The sequence below is a fragment of the Bubalus kerabau genome, chromosome 11, assembly GCF_029407905.1.
Source record: "Bubalus kerabau isolate K-KA32 ecotype Philippines breed swamp buffalo chromosome 11, PCC_UOA_SB_1v2, whole genome shotgun sequence".
NCBI classification, from domain to species: Eukaryota; Metazoa; Chordata; class Mammalia; order Artiodactyla; family Bovidae; genus Bubalus; species Bubalus kerabau.
Window position 1 is genome coordinate 57,613,974 of NC_073634.1, and position 16,538 is coordinate 57,630,511.

Consider the following 16,538-nt stretch of genomic DNA (forward strand, 5'->3'; position numbering starts at 1 on the left):
ACTTTTTATTTTGATACATGACATTTCTCAACACAGGTTATTCTCTGCAAAATTTACAATTCTGTGGGCTTTTGATCTGAAATATTTCCCTTCCCACAACACAAATCTAAAATGCTTTGTTCAAAGTTAGCTGAGGGCCTCAGCTTCTCACAAAGCCTTCCCAGGACAATCCAATCCAACTCAGCCCACAGGGATATCTCTTAGTTCTTTGACATGTATTGTCTTCACCTCTCAGTTGTTACGTGGTATGTGTCTAGACTTCCAAAAAGGTTTCACATTCCTCAAGAGTAGGAGCCAGGTCTTATATGTCATTTGTCCTTCATAACATATAGTTCAGGATTCATCAATTCCCTACTCACCAACTCTTCCCAATACCACAAGGGAATTCCTGTAACAATGCATAAGTAATTCTGAATTTCTGAGTCCCACTGAGACCCTAGCTCCATCTATTACCTAGTGGGTACGGATATTTTATTTCAAATAATCAAAATAACAAAATTAAGAAGTTAAAAAACAAGTTAGTCTTCCACATGAACACATAGCTAATCATCAATCGCTTGATAATGTCCACTTAAAAGAATGGGAACTACTAATACTATTAAACAAGTAAGACTATATCAGATATAGGGTACATTTTGAGACTAGGTTGGAGTGAAATTTTTCTTCAGGTTTGAATAACTCTATGTCAACTACAAAAATTAGATCTCATCAACTATACAGTCTTTTCCCCATAAACCATTTCTTTGAAAACATACAAAACAATGTAACTTTAGAGCAGTATTACTTTAGAATATATCCTTTAAGTCATCTCTCATCATTTTAGATGAGAAAACTGAGGCCCAAGTATGTGTCTGTGTTAGTCACTAAGTCGTGTCCAACTCTTTGTGATCCCATGGACTGTATAGCAGCCCACCAGGCTCCTCTGTCCATGGAATTCTCCAGGCAAGAATACTGGAGTTGGGTGCCATTTCCTTCTCCAGGGGATCTTCCTGACCCAGGGATCGAACCTGGGTCTCCTGCATTGCAGGAGGCCCAAAACATCAAAGGCATTTACTTTGAGTCACCTAATTAGTCACCTACAGAAATAGGAGTAGTGCACTAGTGTTCAGACATCAGATTAATGTAACTTTTGTTACATGTGACTCTTTTGGTTAGAGCACAATATATGTATGTATTTTAAATTATAATTCAAATACATACAAAATGGATATAAAAACACTGAACACCACTTTCAATGAAACATGCACATGAGAGTATACAAGTGCATGCACACTGCATTCCATGATAGATTCTCTGAATTTACACGAGTGTATAACACAACCATTCTTAACTCACGAAGTTAAAAGATGATTGTATTCCAAGGGTTTGTAAAATATGAGCATTTCTTACCTGGCAGCTGTATGAGGGATTGATAAAAGACATGAAAAACTTGAGCTATTATATGATTAGACATCAGACATTTTTTGGCACTAGAGGTTTACTTCCACCTGGGGTTCCAGGATCTAACGCTTTTAATGAAAAGAAGACCAGAGACTTGAGAAGGCTCACACAACACAGGTGGTTTCATCACCTGTTGCCCACATTGCAATTTTAAGTGGACTACAGGTGATTATCACCTACATTTTCCTCTGGGCCAGTTATGACTCCAATTCTACTTATTGTGCCTAAAATCTTCACCATTGTAGTTGCTTCTTTAGGTTAGAAAGCTTAGCTGGGAAAATAGCTTCAGCAGTGACCATACAACTTTACCCCAGGTCATGAAAAGGACAGTATCTTGTGGGGAAGGACCCCTGTGGGAGAGGGCTGGAGGGTCTACACATAACAGAAGAGCTGTGGATGAGAACGGACGTCTCCTTTTAAACTGCCCATATTCTCCAATACCAATATTCATACATAGCTAGTTAACTAGGGATTTGAAAAAAATGAATGATAAGCACTTAACTCCTTTCATAATACCTATGATTCAAACTGAGATGTGTTTTATCGCACCCCATGAAGAGTAACAGGACCTCAGATTCTGATGGTCAAAACTTTTAAGAAAACATCCACCCCAACACCCCTTAAAGATATAACCATCTCCATGAACTTCCTTTGCTTCTCATATATAAAAGTTGATATCTTGATAGTTTTAATAGGTACCCAGGCGAGAACAAGGAAAATGTAGAAACATGCTCACTGCAGTTGATCTTTTCTTTCTAAATACTAAGGCATATAAAAGAATTAAACAGCAACAATGGAAATCTGAATATAACAAAGAACAGCAGCTTTTTACAACAGCATCAGTGTTATGATATATAACAAAAAGGTAGCAAATTTGGTTGAAACACATTGAAATTGTTGCACCCTTAATCTTGCAAGGGTGGTGACTTTTTTTCTTATTAAGTATTTTAGCTTTTGCATTGGAAAGTTTTCATTTGTTTATATCAGAACCAAGTTTTTGACAATTCTTGTGTATCAGTTTCTTTACCATTTTACTCTATAATTTTTAGAAGAGCAGACTGATTCTCTGGCCAAACATCAATAAAGGGTTATTCTCTCATCCTGAAATCTTTCAAATGAAGAAGAATACACTCTTCTGATTAGCCTTACTTTAGAGAAAGCTTACTAAATGACTACAGAATGGGTTCATTCCACGTATGCGATGACTTTCCTTCCCAAAGGGAAGAAAGACTGAGAAATAAAGGAATGAAAATACCATTTTCAGCTTCTCAAGTTTAGATCATCATTGGAGAGTATATCTGTATTGTGGAATTCTTGACTTAAATAAAGAATAAATAAGTAAATCTTTTGCCCCAAGTTGGTTAATACAGTAAGTAAAGAGGGCTTGATTGGTCACATTTGACTTCATCAAAATGCCATCCCCCTGCTTTCAAAATTAATGTTTACAATGAGATAGTTTAGATTAGAAAGTGAAGTTACTCACCATAGAAGAATCACTGCTTCCACTCCCGATCGGAGCTCCCTCAGCACAGGTTGGGAGGTGGGTAGAAAGTTGACTAGCCCTGCCCCCATCTATGACATCACAATCTACCTCATAAAAGGTAGTGAAAGTGCTCTGAATTCCTGTCTGATTTCCGAGAGATACAGAAAAGAAAGAGTGAGAGAGAGAGCAAGAGAAAAAAAGAAAAAACAAAAAAAAAACAAAAAAATGTACCCTATTGGGAAGGGATTAGGGAGGTGGAAGAGGGAGTGAGTATTTGGGAGAAAAAGGCCTGTGAATGAATTAAGTACTGAAAGAGATATGGGTGGGCCTCCGTGGTATTAAGCAGCCCGGCCCTTTGGATTCCTCATTGGTTCTTTTGAACAGATAAATTAACCCTTTGGGAGAAGGAGGTTGAAGGAGCGTCCCTCATCGTCAGGCACTGTAGGGGAAAACTGTAGTGGGGTTCAAGGGGAATGAATCCCCTATTTAAAGCATTGAAGATCACCAAGAAAGAAAGCACGGGCTGAAACTCTTAACGCCTGGAACAGCAAGTGGGGATTGCCAGATGTCTTTGTTAGTAGTTCCATTGCCCTGCTGCATGACCTTCAGAAAGCTCTGGGTCTCAGCACACTCAGCCAGTACATGGTGCTAAGGGGGTACTTACCTCTTCCATTGGGTTCACTGAGGAATTAATGTACTCATTGTTGCTAGAATGGCATTTTTAAAAATTTTCTCCTTTTTGCATTCAAGGGTGAGTTTTGTGATGGGCACCATTGAAAAGATAAGCCAATAACCAATGTCGAGTTTGACTCTTGGAATTTCTACCTCTTAAAATGTTATCTCTGACATAAAATACTACTGACAATCTTGACAAAGTTTTTCTACGTGCACTGAATATAACATACTCCTAAAAGGGAGAGTAGTTCTCTCTTCAAACCTGGAGAGAAATCAAATGGCAATACTGCTACAATCACAAGGTCCCCTATGTAGGTACTTTCAGAGGAGTTTAGATGACCCACTAATGCTCAGTGACCAAACATTTTGGTTACATGCAATTCTGCTATAGTCACAGAGTTACAGCTTTGTTTAAAGTCTGAATATATATATATATATATATATATATATATATATATATATATATAATCAGGCAAAATGGGAAAATAATGTGATCTAAGCTTTTTTTTTTCTTTTCTAATGTAGATTTAGAGCTTTGAAAATTGAACTACTCACAGTCTCAAGTGAGTATTATGACAAAACAAAAGGAGGAGCAAGCAGTCCTGAAACTATCCACATGGAAGCCAGATCTTAAATCTGCCCAGTGGAACATATGAAAAGTGAATCTATTTCCACAAAGAATATTCTAGTAAAGTTTCAAAATAATAGCTTGTCATTCACATCATGAATGGTTAAAGGCCAGAGACTATTTTTGCATGCAGATAAACAAAACTCCTAATTTGGATTTTTTTTTTCTGGTGTTTTAAGCCAATACAGTTCTATTTCCAATCCTGTCATTCTTACCTTACCAAATATCTAAGTGTTTAGACCACAGTTTTAAACGAAAATTAGTAGATTAGGGAGCATTTTGAAACACAGGAGCTCCTAAATACAAAATGATTATGACTTGGGCAACATTACTCCCATCTTTTACTTTAAAATAAATGTTAAAGGCATTTAAAGGTTGTCTCTAGGGAACTAAAGACAAAAAGAAAAAATAACTGACATATGAGAAGAAAGAATGAAATTTTTCCTATATTTGCATTTTTTAGTACTTTTTAGAAGTGATAATACTCTGCACATGTTTTACTTGCTGAATATTCTATTCTCATTTTCAATAAATCTAAGTCTAAATTCAAATTCACCTTTAATAGCTTTTATTGTGTTAAATTTCACAATTAATGAACCTATAAAGCTATTTTCTTGCAATTTTTGCATATTGAATCATTGACTTGTTGGCTTATCTTTCCTTTTTGATGCTTTGTAATAGTCCCATTTGATTTTAGAAATTAGCCATCTCCTGATTTCCCCATTGTAGGCAAAGTGTTATTCTTTTACCAATTTTATAATCAAACAGTTTCAAAAGTGATAATTATATATCAGAAACTCATTTCTGTCATCTCACCTTTTGTACAATATATAAAGGTCACTATTTTAAGATTAATGATGCATCTGTCCATTCTCCCAATAAACACTTTAAAATTTTTACTACTCAACAAAGGAGGGACACTTTTGCCAATATTAAGATATTAGAATAAAATTGGAGCTAAACACTTTTTAAATATTGAACTAAAACAAACTGGTCTTAGATTATAATTTTTTTGTATTTCTAATTAATTATATATCATTTATTTGTAAGTAGAACATGACTTCAGGAACCCAATGCAAAACTAGGCTGCATCAAATGGATGCAGAGTGGTGAACTGTGCTGACTTTTTCTGTGATTTAGTATGATTGATTGCAATAATGTATTTAGTTATGATATTAGTTAAACTAACAAAATTTTCTTTGACACAGAATGCAGTGCCTGGATCAGAAAATTTCTAGCTCTTCTTGGGATCTAGCCTCTTGATACTGTTCATGAAAACTAAGTCTCACTGCAATTATGGATTTGATGCATACTTCCTATGACATTACAGAAATGGATGAGTTAGCCCTTCAAGACAAGACATGAAGTGTTTGCAAGATTTCAGTCAAGAGACTTCATTATTGAAGTCATGATTATAATTTTCTTTGGATCAGAGAAATGTAAGATTGGTTTCAAATATTTATTTGCTTGTTATGGAAAAAAAAAGTTTTAAGTTAGTGCAAAGGATGAAGAAAAGCCAGGTGGAATAATTTGTACACTCCAAAAGAATAATTGGCAGATGTATTTACCAAGTAATTTATCATGGAAGACATGATCAGGCAGTTGGCATGCAATGTGACCAAAATCTTAAATATCCCAGCAAGAGAGAATATAATTAATTTCGATAGCAAAATATTTGAATTAGAAGTTTCCAGATAAAGAAATGATGTTTGAGTTTGTCTTAAGATAGTATCTTACATACAGAACCTTGGACTTAAAAGAGTACATGTCCTTAGAAAATGATGCTGACTGGAACTTCTCCAGGATATTCTCTTTCAGTTGCAAAATAAAGTTGCAAAAGGAAACAGAGAAAAGAAGGCAGACTATAGAGATTTGACAGAACATCTAGCCAGACTTCCAATCAAATTCATTATCAACAAGACATCTGTATAGATGAAGGTATTCAGAGAAAAGCAATAAAATAAGATATAGTACTGATGATGAAAGAAAAGTTTAAAGTCTAAATTAATCTTGCCTTCAAGAAAATAGAATTAGGATGAAATATTTGAAATATATATGTATTGCCCAGAAGGAAAATGACTGTTCAAGATACAGTAAGACAATGTATTTTGAAGCAGTAAAACAAATCTGAACTAAAAATCCTCCATATTGCCCATCCAGAAGTCTTTCCTATTTTTAAGATACATGGGCCATAACATAACATATTTCTCCTCTAAAGGGCTCTGATCAAAGGCAGATTTTATAAATTATTTAAACTGGGGAAAGCATTTGACATAGTCTGTATGGACAGAATGTAGACAATAGTAAGTTAAGCACAGTTTTATTTCCAGTAAACCAAGAAAACCAGTGAATACACAGAGGGAGCTCAAGAGACGGCCCGCTATTCCAGCTGAAAATGCTAAACAGTAAGATGAGAAACTGTGAGGTAAAATGAAAACAAGAAACTATACAACCTAATAAAAGCACAATGGACAGAAAAATTTACCCTTTTACAAAAATTATTTGCTATTAGAGGTAAAGAACCTTGAATGCTCCCACCCAACCAATATTTAGCACTGTTCCTTTTATGTGGGAGTTGAAATGCAATAGGAACATAAAATTCAATGAATTAAAATATCCTTATAAGAACAAGCAATAAGTACAACTCTGAACTCTGATGGTTAGTTTGTCATTAGAAGTTAGGAACAGCTTATGGAACCATTGTTTTTTTCCTAGGAAAAACACTGCTCCTGTCTCAGTTTTGCTATCGGCATCTCTTTATTTCCTTTATTTTGAGTCATCTGAGGTCATACAAAATCAATAATGAAATTCCCAGATAACATTAAGTATATGGTTTTAATATTCATATTCTCTTTTTAAATTTAATTATATATTTTATATCAACTTGTTCATATTTTAACTTCTCTTACGGCATGTCCAAGTAGAAACAAGAATAAAAACACAATAGATTTGGGTAATCCATTCAAAATATTTCTTGACTAGAGCTGACAAATCGGAGGGTATACAGGAAAACCAAAAATGAGGAACTGAACTATAGATACTGTATCTAAATAAAGATATTCAATCAACACTTCAACTTCTCATAATTATTTGGTTCAACTGAAGGGAACAGGTAGATCTGGGTTGCTCTCATATACCCAAAACTAGTTTAAAATGGGGGAGAAGGTGCTAGCTCCTAAGATACTACTACAGACATTAATTCTTAAAACATACTGATAAACAAAGAACATCTTAGAAGGAACTCAGACAATTATTACATGTAGACAAGATCTCTGAACATATCTCACGGGAAAATTGTATAAACCAGGATATCTTTAGCTAGGTTTTCCTGTGTTTCACAGATATCAAAAGATTTGTGCAATCATTGTCCCTCATTTAGGTGCCTTCTATGTATCTCACTTCCAAGTTTCTGTAAAATATTACTATTCATTTGATGTCAAAAAAAACCCTTAGAATATTAAAATCAAAGACATTAATTACTAACATAATTGCATGAAAAATTTGCCTGCCTTATTTTAATTTGTGGCTTTTGAAACTTGAAAAAATTCTAAAACCCAAAGGAATGAAAGTCCATTGATTCAGTGACAGGTAATGGCATTGATATTTCTGACTCAGAGACACTCCTCTGTTCATAAAGTCACTAACACTTTTTGCTCTTATGAGCAATAATGCCCTTAAACTCAAATGTAAACTGCTCAGCTCACAAGTTCAGGTGACGTAATCAAGTGAACCCACTGAGTAGACCCTAGTTTGGTCAATCCATGTCTCCATTTGAGGTCAAAGAGTTATTTGCTTGGTTCACATCCCAGCTTTGCCACAATCGAGTCTGTTTTCCTAGTTTAGGATTTACATTAGAAAAGTCTTTTTCTCTGTATAAAACAATTTAGTAAGATAACAAACTGGTTTAATTTCATAAGTGAATAACTGATTTTTTTTCCCGATGAATAGAATTAACCATACTGGTAACTTTAGATTAGTATCGTTGAGTATGTATCTGAAGAGTTACTTCTTACAGTGAAGCAACATACCCTCCTCCTTTGTGTAAGATTATTATTTGAAGTCAGGGTGATATGCTGTGGTGCTACAGACATAAAGCTTTCTATGATGCCTGAAACCCAAGGAGATTTTTTACTTTCTTATAAAACTTATTTCAAATTTCTTTCAAAAATAATGCCTGGAGTTTGTTAAATGTCACTTTTACAACACTGAGAGAATGAATTTGCACTGAAAAAAACTTAAGGGTTATTTTTATCTTAAGGTTTGAATAATTTGGGTTGTGCAAAAGTCAATGACCATGGACACTGACATGAATGTAACTAAGGAAGATTTAAAATGGGAATCAGAATTTCTATGGTTATAGTTGTACCATCATAACACATTAAGGCGTAGGCTGTTGGGAGAAAGATTGACTTATGCAACAACCCATCATACTAGAAGATTAAGTGCAAAGAACTATTGCCATTCTGAATATGATGAATACCGATTTAATTTTCTTACTATTACAGAGTTTCTTCATTATCCCTCTGTTTAGATTGATAATCTGACTTTAGCTTTAATCTTACTTTCATTGGATCTGGATTTTCCTACTTTCCCAAGATCAGAAAAAGTTCTTTAAGCCAAATACTTAATAACTTACCCTCTGGAAGGTCTGGATAAAATTCTTTGAAACTGCTGTGAGTTGCTTGAACACATACCCTTTTGTTTAAATGAAGCATAGAAGTGCATTCCAAACCCAAACTGAAATAGCTAACAATTTAGATTTTTTTCCCATTACTACTATACTTTGATCAGTGGAGATAAGCAAGAATTGACAATAGACAGAATCAGAAGATACATTAAAAAAAGACTCTTTTTCCCCAAAATTGTGCTTAAAGTAGGAGTCTACACAACAAGGTATCAATACAATGCTTGTTTCAGTGATTGTTTCAGCCCATTACAAAATACTGATACATTTTTACAGAGGGAATGAAAAAATTTTCAAGTATAATGCAATTCTCATCTCAAACAACCACCATTATATATATATGTGTGTGTATATATATATATACACACACACAAGTATATATAGGTATGTATATGTATATATATATGGTATTGTACAAATATATATAACATTGTACAAAGAAACGCTATATGTTCCCCAAAATTGTATTATATTGAATTAGATATTAGTCACAGTTGTCAATCATTTGTTCATTTCTTAATTATTGCTTATTAAGGGGACAAAGAAGCAAATCAGCTTTATTTGTTGTGTGTATATATGTAAGCACGTGCATATAGCATATATGTATTTTATTCAAATTGACTTGAATATGACCAGTTTCTAGTATTTTTATGAGTGTTTTTTAGCTATTACCATGAATATTCATGTTAGTTTTAACTGAGCCCAATGTTTGAATGATATGAAACATAATTGACCCCTTATTCTCCAATTTTCTTTTTACCAATCCAGATCCTACCAGTGTTGCAAATTATGCTTGCTCACCTTGTCAAACTTTTCTCCATAACCCAATTGAGAGGAATTCAAATTTGGAAAGGAGATATTTAAAAGACAAAAGAACAAAAGTTCACTTAGGGCAAATTACTCAGTCCTTCAGGAATAGGTCATGGCTTCACTTAATCAGCCTGAGGGCTAAGGGAACTAACATTTGTCACCTCTAAACTCTGTTCCTATATTTTGTTTGCATGAAAAAAGGCATTTATTTGCAATAAAATCTATTAACTTTGTAACTTCTCATGTAGAGTCAGCTCTAAGTTATATCAGTGGCCCTCCATCTCTGAACCTGAACATCAAATTCTTGTCAAGAGCAGAGTTATCGCTCTTGTGTTCCAGCTTTATTGTTATAATGGGGCTCCTGTTGTATTTAAACTTAACATTTTAGATAGAATTTTTTGGTTTTATCAGAATGCTTGATATTCAGCCTTCTATATTCGAAATCCCTACATTTGTGTTTTGAATCTCATTCTTAATAATGTACAAAGTATAAATCTTTGGGTAGCTAAAGATTATCAAGGCTTATAAAATGGTTTTTGTTTCTCCAGTTGCATGTGTATATCTCCATTTTTAAATTTAAAAGAATGTATTAAATTCTCTGAAACTGAATGCAGAAAAATTAATTAAAAATATGACAAATATACAGGTAATTTCTATAGCATGGCATTGGAACTGATTTGTATTCAAAACATATTTACATGCTGAAAAAGTGTGGTTCAACTTGTCTCCCCTGATGAATAAAATGCTGTCACCTTTAATGGATATTACTTGTATTGAACTTATTTATGTTATGCTATGGTTAAATTTATTTTTCCTTTGTTTTCTCTTTTTCCTTCTTTTATGCTTCTTCCTTCCTCCTCTCCTCTTTCCTCTTTATCTTTTCTTCTTACAACAGTCTTTTTTTCCAGAAAGCATGTAAACCAGCTTAAAAGATTAAACTACCAAACATTAAACTAAACAAGCAAATAAAGCCAGTATTTAAACTATCAAGCTGTTTAATTGTCTGGGCTTTCATCTCCTCTGCTTTTCCTCTAACATTTCTATCACTCTTTGAGGGGTTTTTTTTTTTGTTTGTTTGTTTTAATGCTCTTTCCCATTACCTGCTTAGCAACCACATTGAGCTAAACTGGCTCACAAATATGCATCTTCTACTGTGAGATTTAATAAGAATGGCACCTTTCCACTGTTGAGAAATGTTTAAGCCAATGACTTAAAAAAAATTGATTGCCAGCCAGAAAACTAATGCTGCTTCTTAGATAGCAGTTGCATGAATGAGCATCCATAGGCATACACCCTGGTTTCATCTATTTCTCTAGTTCCCATCATGACTCATGAAAAGCTTTGCACCCACTGTCACCATGTCCTATTGAGATTTCCTGAGTCACCTCTGAAGTCAAAGGCAGACACCAGAGAAGAAGCCTTTCCCACTTTGTACACATAGACTCACATAAAACATACACATGCTGACATGGTATACAATTATGCACATGAGCATATTTTTAGTTTAAGTTCATCATGCCAGCATAAGACTATAAAAATATGGCATTCAGTTTTTAAATCCAAATAATTTTTCTTGGCAAAAGGGGAAAAAAAATTATCCAAATCTCTTCTGCTTCAGTAGAAACTTTGACTCCTAATTAAAATACTGTTCTAGGGGTTTTCAGAGAAGGCACAGTTTTGAATACCATGTACACAAAGACATAGGAAAAAAACAAGGACAATTTAAGTATTTCTCTTTTTAATTGCATATTATATGCAATACTATATTTAATATATATATATGCATACTGTATGTAATATAGCAACTTCTTAAAAATGTGGCAACTTCGTCATGCCAGACAACAAAATAAATGGGGCCCAAAGCATGGATGAACTTTCTTGGCAAAATCATTGAAAGTTTGTGTGTATGGGGTCTCACATTCTTGACTCTTTTAGAATTTTGAAGACAGTCATGTGTGCTACTGTGCAAAATAAACATATTGCTGTTTTTTTTTTTTTTTTCTCTATTGGCCATCAATGAAGGATGAAGAAGAAGATGGAGGCAAAGTGGCAAAGACAGCAGACTACAGATGCAGGTGTGGCACCAAATAGCAATCAAGCTTGGAAAAAAATCATGAAGAAACCAAGAGCAGGCCCATAATTGAGCAATATAAGCAAATCTTTATAATGCATTTGACTCAATTATTATAAAGTGGTATAACATTCCTCTGAAAGAAGCCTTCTCCCATGCAAGGATTTACGAACATTGCCAATAAGACTCAAAGAAGGAAACAGGCTTTGTGATAAGTGTTCTCAAACACCTCTGCCAATGCCAACAGTGCAAGTGATAAAAGCCAGTGATGGTTTGGACTACAACTAAATGAGGAAAATACAATGGAAATGAAGCTCTGGAGGCAGTGATGAACAATGGGCACTGAGAGGACGATGGAGAGCAACTCTGCCCGTAAAACTTGCTTAGATGAGGTTGCGGAGTCTGAGATCCACAAAGATGCTCTGCGCATCCATGTAAATAATAAGATTTCGAAAGTAACAAATGAAAGCACACAAGGCAAGCGAAACAAAATGCACTCAGTCCCACAGGTGCTTGATACAGATGGACATGAAAGCTGAATGGTATGGGAAACTATACCATTGAGGCTGAAGATAAGAAAGGAAGCAAGGGAAATGCAATGTTTCGATCACTTCTTGGCAGAGAGAATCTTGGTAATAACCAATGTGGCAGGAAGTACACATTGCAAGACAGATTGCTCTTGGTTGTTGAAGAATGTTGAAGCGGGATCATTTTGGAAAAGGAGGGGTGACTATGCTTTGCTAAGAGGCACAAAATCGCAATTTACTGGGCACTAGATGAGACTGCATGGAACAGACTTTCTAAATGGAATCTCCATGCAAGCCAGATAAGCTCTTTTCCCAGCTAGGTTTTCTAAACGCCAAACAATACAGGAACTGAAACCTTTGGGTTCAAGGATGATTTTTACACATATTTTTAATCAAATGGTGAATTTCTGGAAATGTCTTGAGGAAGAATTGAGCTTCATGACCAGTCTGATGTTCACAAGGCATTCACCATATGGATAATATTCTGTTTCTGGTAATGCCACACTGAAAATGGCAGCATCATGGCTGACTGGGAAAAGAACTAAAGGTGGAAGAGCCACACTTTGGAATTTGCAAATAGTTTACAATAGATGGCATCTTGTGTTGAAAGAAAGGGACTGAAGGAGGAGAAGAAGCCAAGGTAAGAACCTCAACACATACATTTGGAAATCTTGCCAAGAAATCATGATACTTCTATTCATTGAGCTTTTTGCTTCTTTGCATTTGATGAAAATGGACCAGATACTTATATTTTCATGAGAAGGGAAACACTGAAGTGATTGAATAAAAGATCTATAATTGTTAGTGTCTGACAACCATGTTAGTTTTTGGCAACAGCACATCAACCTGTATTAAATCCAAATGCTTTCTGGCTTTTAAAGGTTATTGATAACCTAGTATGCATTGGAACCTGATGAATGAATTCCTATTGTTTTCACCATCTCTAACATGTGAACACAATCCACACATAGAGAGGCTGGCTCCTGAACAGAGAATGAAAATTACTAGGACTAACAGAGGGAAGTAGACTTACAATGAGTAAATATACAAAAGCCCCAAATAATTATAATAGTCACAACTTGGCAATGACTTTCCAGACTATGAAATTAGTTTTCTTGTGAAGAATGGAGATTTTATAGGGCTAGTATAAACACAGGGTAATTGGAAAATCAAATTGTTCATTGTGAGTTATTGTTAAGTCTGGAATAATGGTGATAACATTTAAAAAGAAAAAAAAAAAACTACCTATGAATCACTGTAGTTTGGTGTTTTTAGCAGTACTGTTGCCAAGAATGCTTGCTTTGGAAGAACAACAGTGGAAACTCGAATTGTGAAGCCCAGGTCCCAGCTTACCCCTGACACAATGAGCTCTCCTCCCAGATTCTGTACTTCGGCTTTCACCTTGCTGCAGATGTTAAGCTGATGGCAATACAAGGCAATTCGTTGAAGGTAGGCTAATAAATCCTGCTTACATGCTGAATCAGGACACTATAAAACATTAAAAAAAATTATCTCAATTAGTAAGAATCTTTCAGTTTCTAATACTTGTTATATAGAAGCTGTGAGAAGAAAAGTTTTCACTGTCATATACCTTAATTATATCCATTCAACTTGATAGTGCATTGAAGCTTCAGAAATGCTTTAGGGAATTTAGAAGGCCACAGTGATAGGTGAGAATGGTTAGTTCCACTTTGATAAAATTCTATACAAAGAATTTTAATGATCTCCCAGAAAGTCTTATTGGGATGAATGTATAAGTATTTTATCAATTATCTTCTAAACTGCAAAAAAAAAACAATATTCTATAGGATTTCTCTTAATGACCCATTCCATGTTCACTATATGCAAAGTTATTTTAACACAGACAACAAAGCAACAGATGCTAGAAGAAATCATTCTGTGTGGCAGTCTCTCTGCCATAGTAGAAGAGAGTTTCAATTTGATTTGTTGAAACATGTATAATATCATGTATGAAACAAGTTGCCAGTCCAGGTTCGATGCACGATACTGGATGCTTGGGGCTGGTGCACTGGGACGACCCAGAGGGATGGTATGGGGAGGGAGGAGGGAGGAGGGTTCAGGATGGGGAACACATGTATACCTGTGGCGGATTCATTTCGATATTTGGCAAAACTAATACAATATTGTAAAGTTTAAAAATAAACTAAAATAAAAAAAAAGGAAAATGCATTTGTTTCTTTTGGCTTTATAAGAAATGTATCATTCACTAAAGAAACTCTATTGCACTTTCTGGAATATCATATTTATCAACAAATTTAGCAACATGATAAACTTAATTTAAACCAGAGACTGTGAGAAGGATCAAGACCATTGTACAAGAAAAAGATGTGAGTAAAATGAGTTTGAAGCCCATTGAAATAAGCTCATCAGTGTAACAACAGGACCCTTCCAAGGATGCAGCGGAGATATTGAATTCTTAAAAAAAAAAATCGGGTGACCAAGGATTTTGAATTATCTTTGTAACTTAAGTTGGTAGATGTCCGTCAAATACACACTGAACAGAGCTGAACACTTTCAGAGACATTTACATGCTTCCCTAAAGCATTTCTGAAGCTTCAATGCCAACGGCTATCCAGCAATTGAAATATATTCCTATTGCTATCCAAAGTTCAGTTCAAAATTCTCCAGGACATTCTATTGTTCTCCCTCAATCTGGCACTTAAAAAGGACATATAATCACCAGATCCTTGATGAAACACTATAAGAAACAAGTACCCACAGCCCAAAGTAAAGTACCTTATTTAGAACAAAAGTATGAGAAAAAGACTCCAGCTAAGCTTCCTTCAAGCTCAAGAAAGGGAATTCTTTCATTAATACTGTGAAGCCAGTCATTTGACATAGCCATTTATTTAATAAGTTACAAAAGGGTCTTTTTTCTACATAACACTTACCATTGTGGTATTTTTTTTTTCAGTAACTGCATTTATCAAGAAAGAATCCCACAGAGACTGTTTTTAGCTTCCTACAAGTTCTTCATACTGTAATATTTATCCTACTCCAGAGACCCATATACTGAAAGGAATTAACTTTAAAATGATATCTCCCTAAAGGCCTTTCATACAAATACCTTGCAGCAAATTAAAATGGAAGTTCTATCTCAATGGAACAGTAATTAAAAACGCAACAGTCCGTAAAAAGTTTATACTGTGTGCATATCTCAAATCTTCATAAAAATATTTTCTGGGAAAATAAAGCCAACCAATGCACATTTTGGAAATGCTCATTCTATTCTGTTATTTAAACTGAAGTATTAAAACACAAGTAAAGGCATTATGGACCAAGAAAAATAACTCTTATACCACTGGAATAGTAGAAATGGATGCATTATTTGAAAAAGAAATGTTCCATTCAGACCAAACATTAGCAAAAATTGCAGGTTGCTTCACAACTGATTACAGGAAGAATGCTACAAAGAGGTAGCATTTTAATACTTTGTCACAATCTCAAGATACACCTAAAATCCTGGGATTTGTATGTGTGTGTGTGTGCATATGTGATTTGCTTTCCAGATATCAAAGCTGTTTGGGGGCTATGTTTCTGGATACATAATTGTTGGAAATAAAGATCCAAAATTACAAAATCAAAAACAAGAATCACAATAAAAATCATTGAGCTCAAGGAGCCTAAACATACTGAGAAGTAGTTTCAGCCATTGAGATTCGGAATATAATGGAAAAACCATCCAAACTTCATCTACTTTTACTCCTTAGGAGTCCATCCTAGCACAATCTTCTCTCAGAACCAACTGCCAATCTGTGGTCACTCCACTTATCCCAATATTTGCATAAAATTGCCTCAACATTTGCAGAAAAAAATGGAGCATTCTTTCCTGGCTGGTGCATTTCTGTATGTTTGCATGTATGAGTGCTATTTTCAAATAAACTCATTTTCTCTCCTCTCTTTTACATGAACCCTCTAGGTGACATATGGAACTCAATCTTTGCTCCAAAATGTAGGAAGCTTGACAATCAGTAGTGCCCTGAAATTAGCAATATAATAATGGTTTGGTCCTTAATCACTATAAATTTCAGGAGATTTTCAAATTTTGGTAATATTTAGTAAATTATTTTTACTCTTAAGTGTTTCTCAAAAATTCAAAAGAAAGCAAAACATTCCCCCAGATTTGCTATCATATATATAATATGAGACAATATATAATATGAGCGTTATTTTAAAAGTAATCCCAATAGTTTAATCAT

The 16,538-nt window shown here is 34.6% G+C and overlaps 1 protein-coding gene across 1 annotated transcript in view; it reads right to left on the bottom strand.

Annotated features, from left to right (window-relative positions):
- CTNNA2 (catenin alpha 2) overlaps positions 1 to 16,538 on the bottom strand; it is a 271,343-nt gene that overhangs the window by 29,334 nt on the left and 225,471 nt on the right. The window contains exons 10-11 of the mRNA XM_055541737.1: positions 13,672 to 13,806; positions 2,924 to 3,067 (exon numbers count right to left, since the gene is read on the bottom strand). Coding sequence (XP_055397712.1) covers positions 2,924 to 3,067; positions 13,672 to 13,806 — 279 coding nt within the window. The remainder of the gene's footprint in view (positions 1 to 2,923; positions 3,068 to 13,671; positions 13,807 to 16,538) is intronic.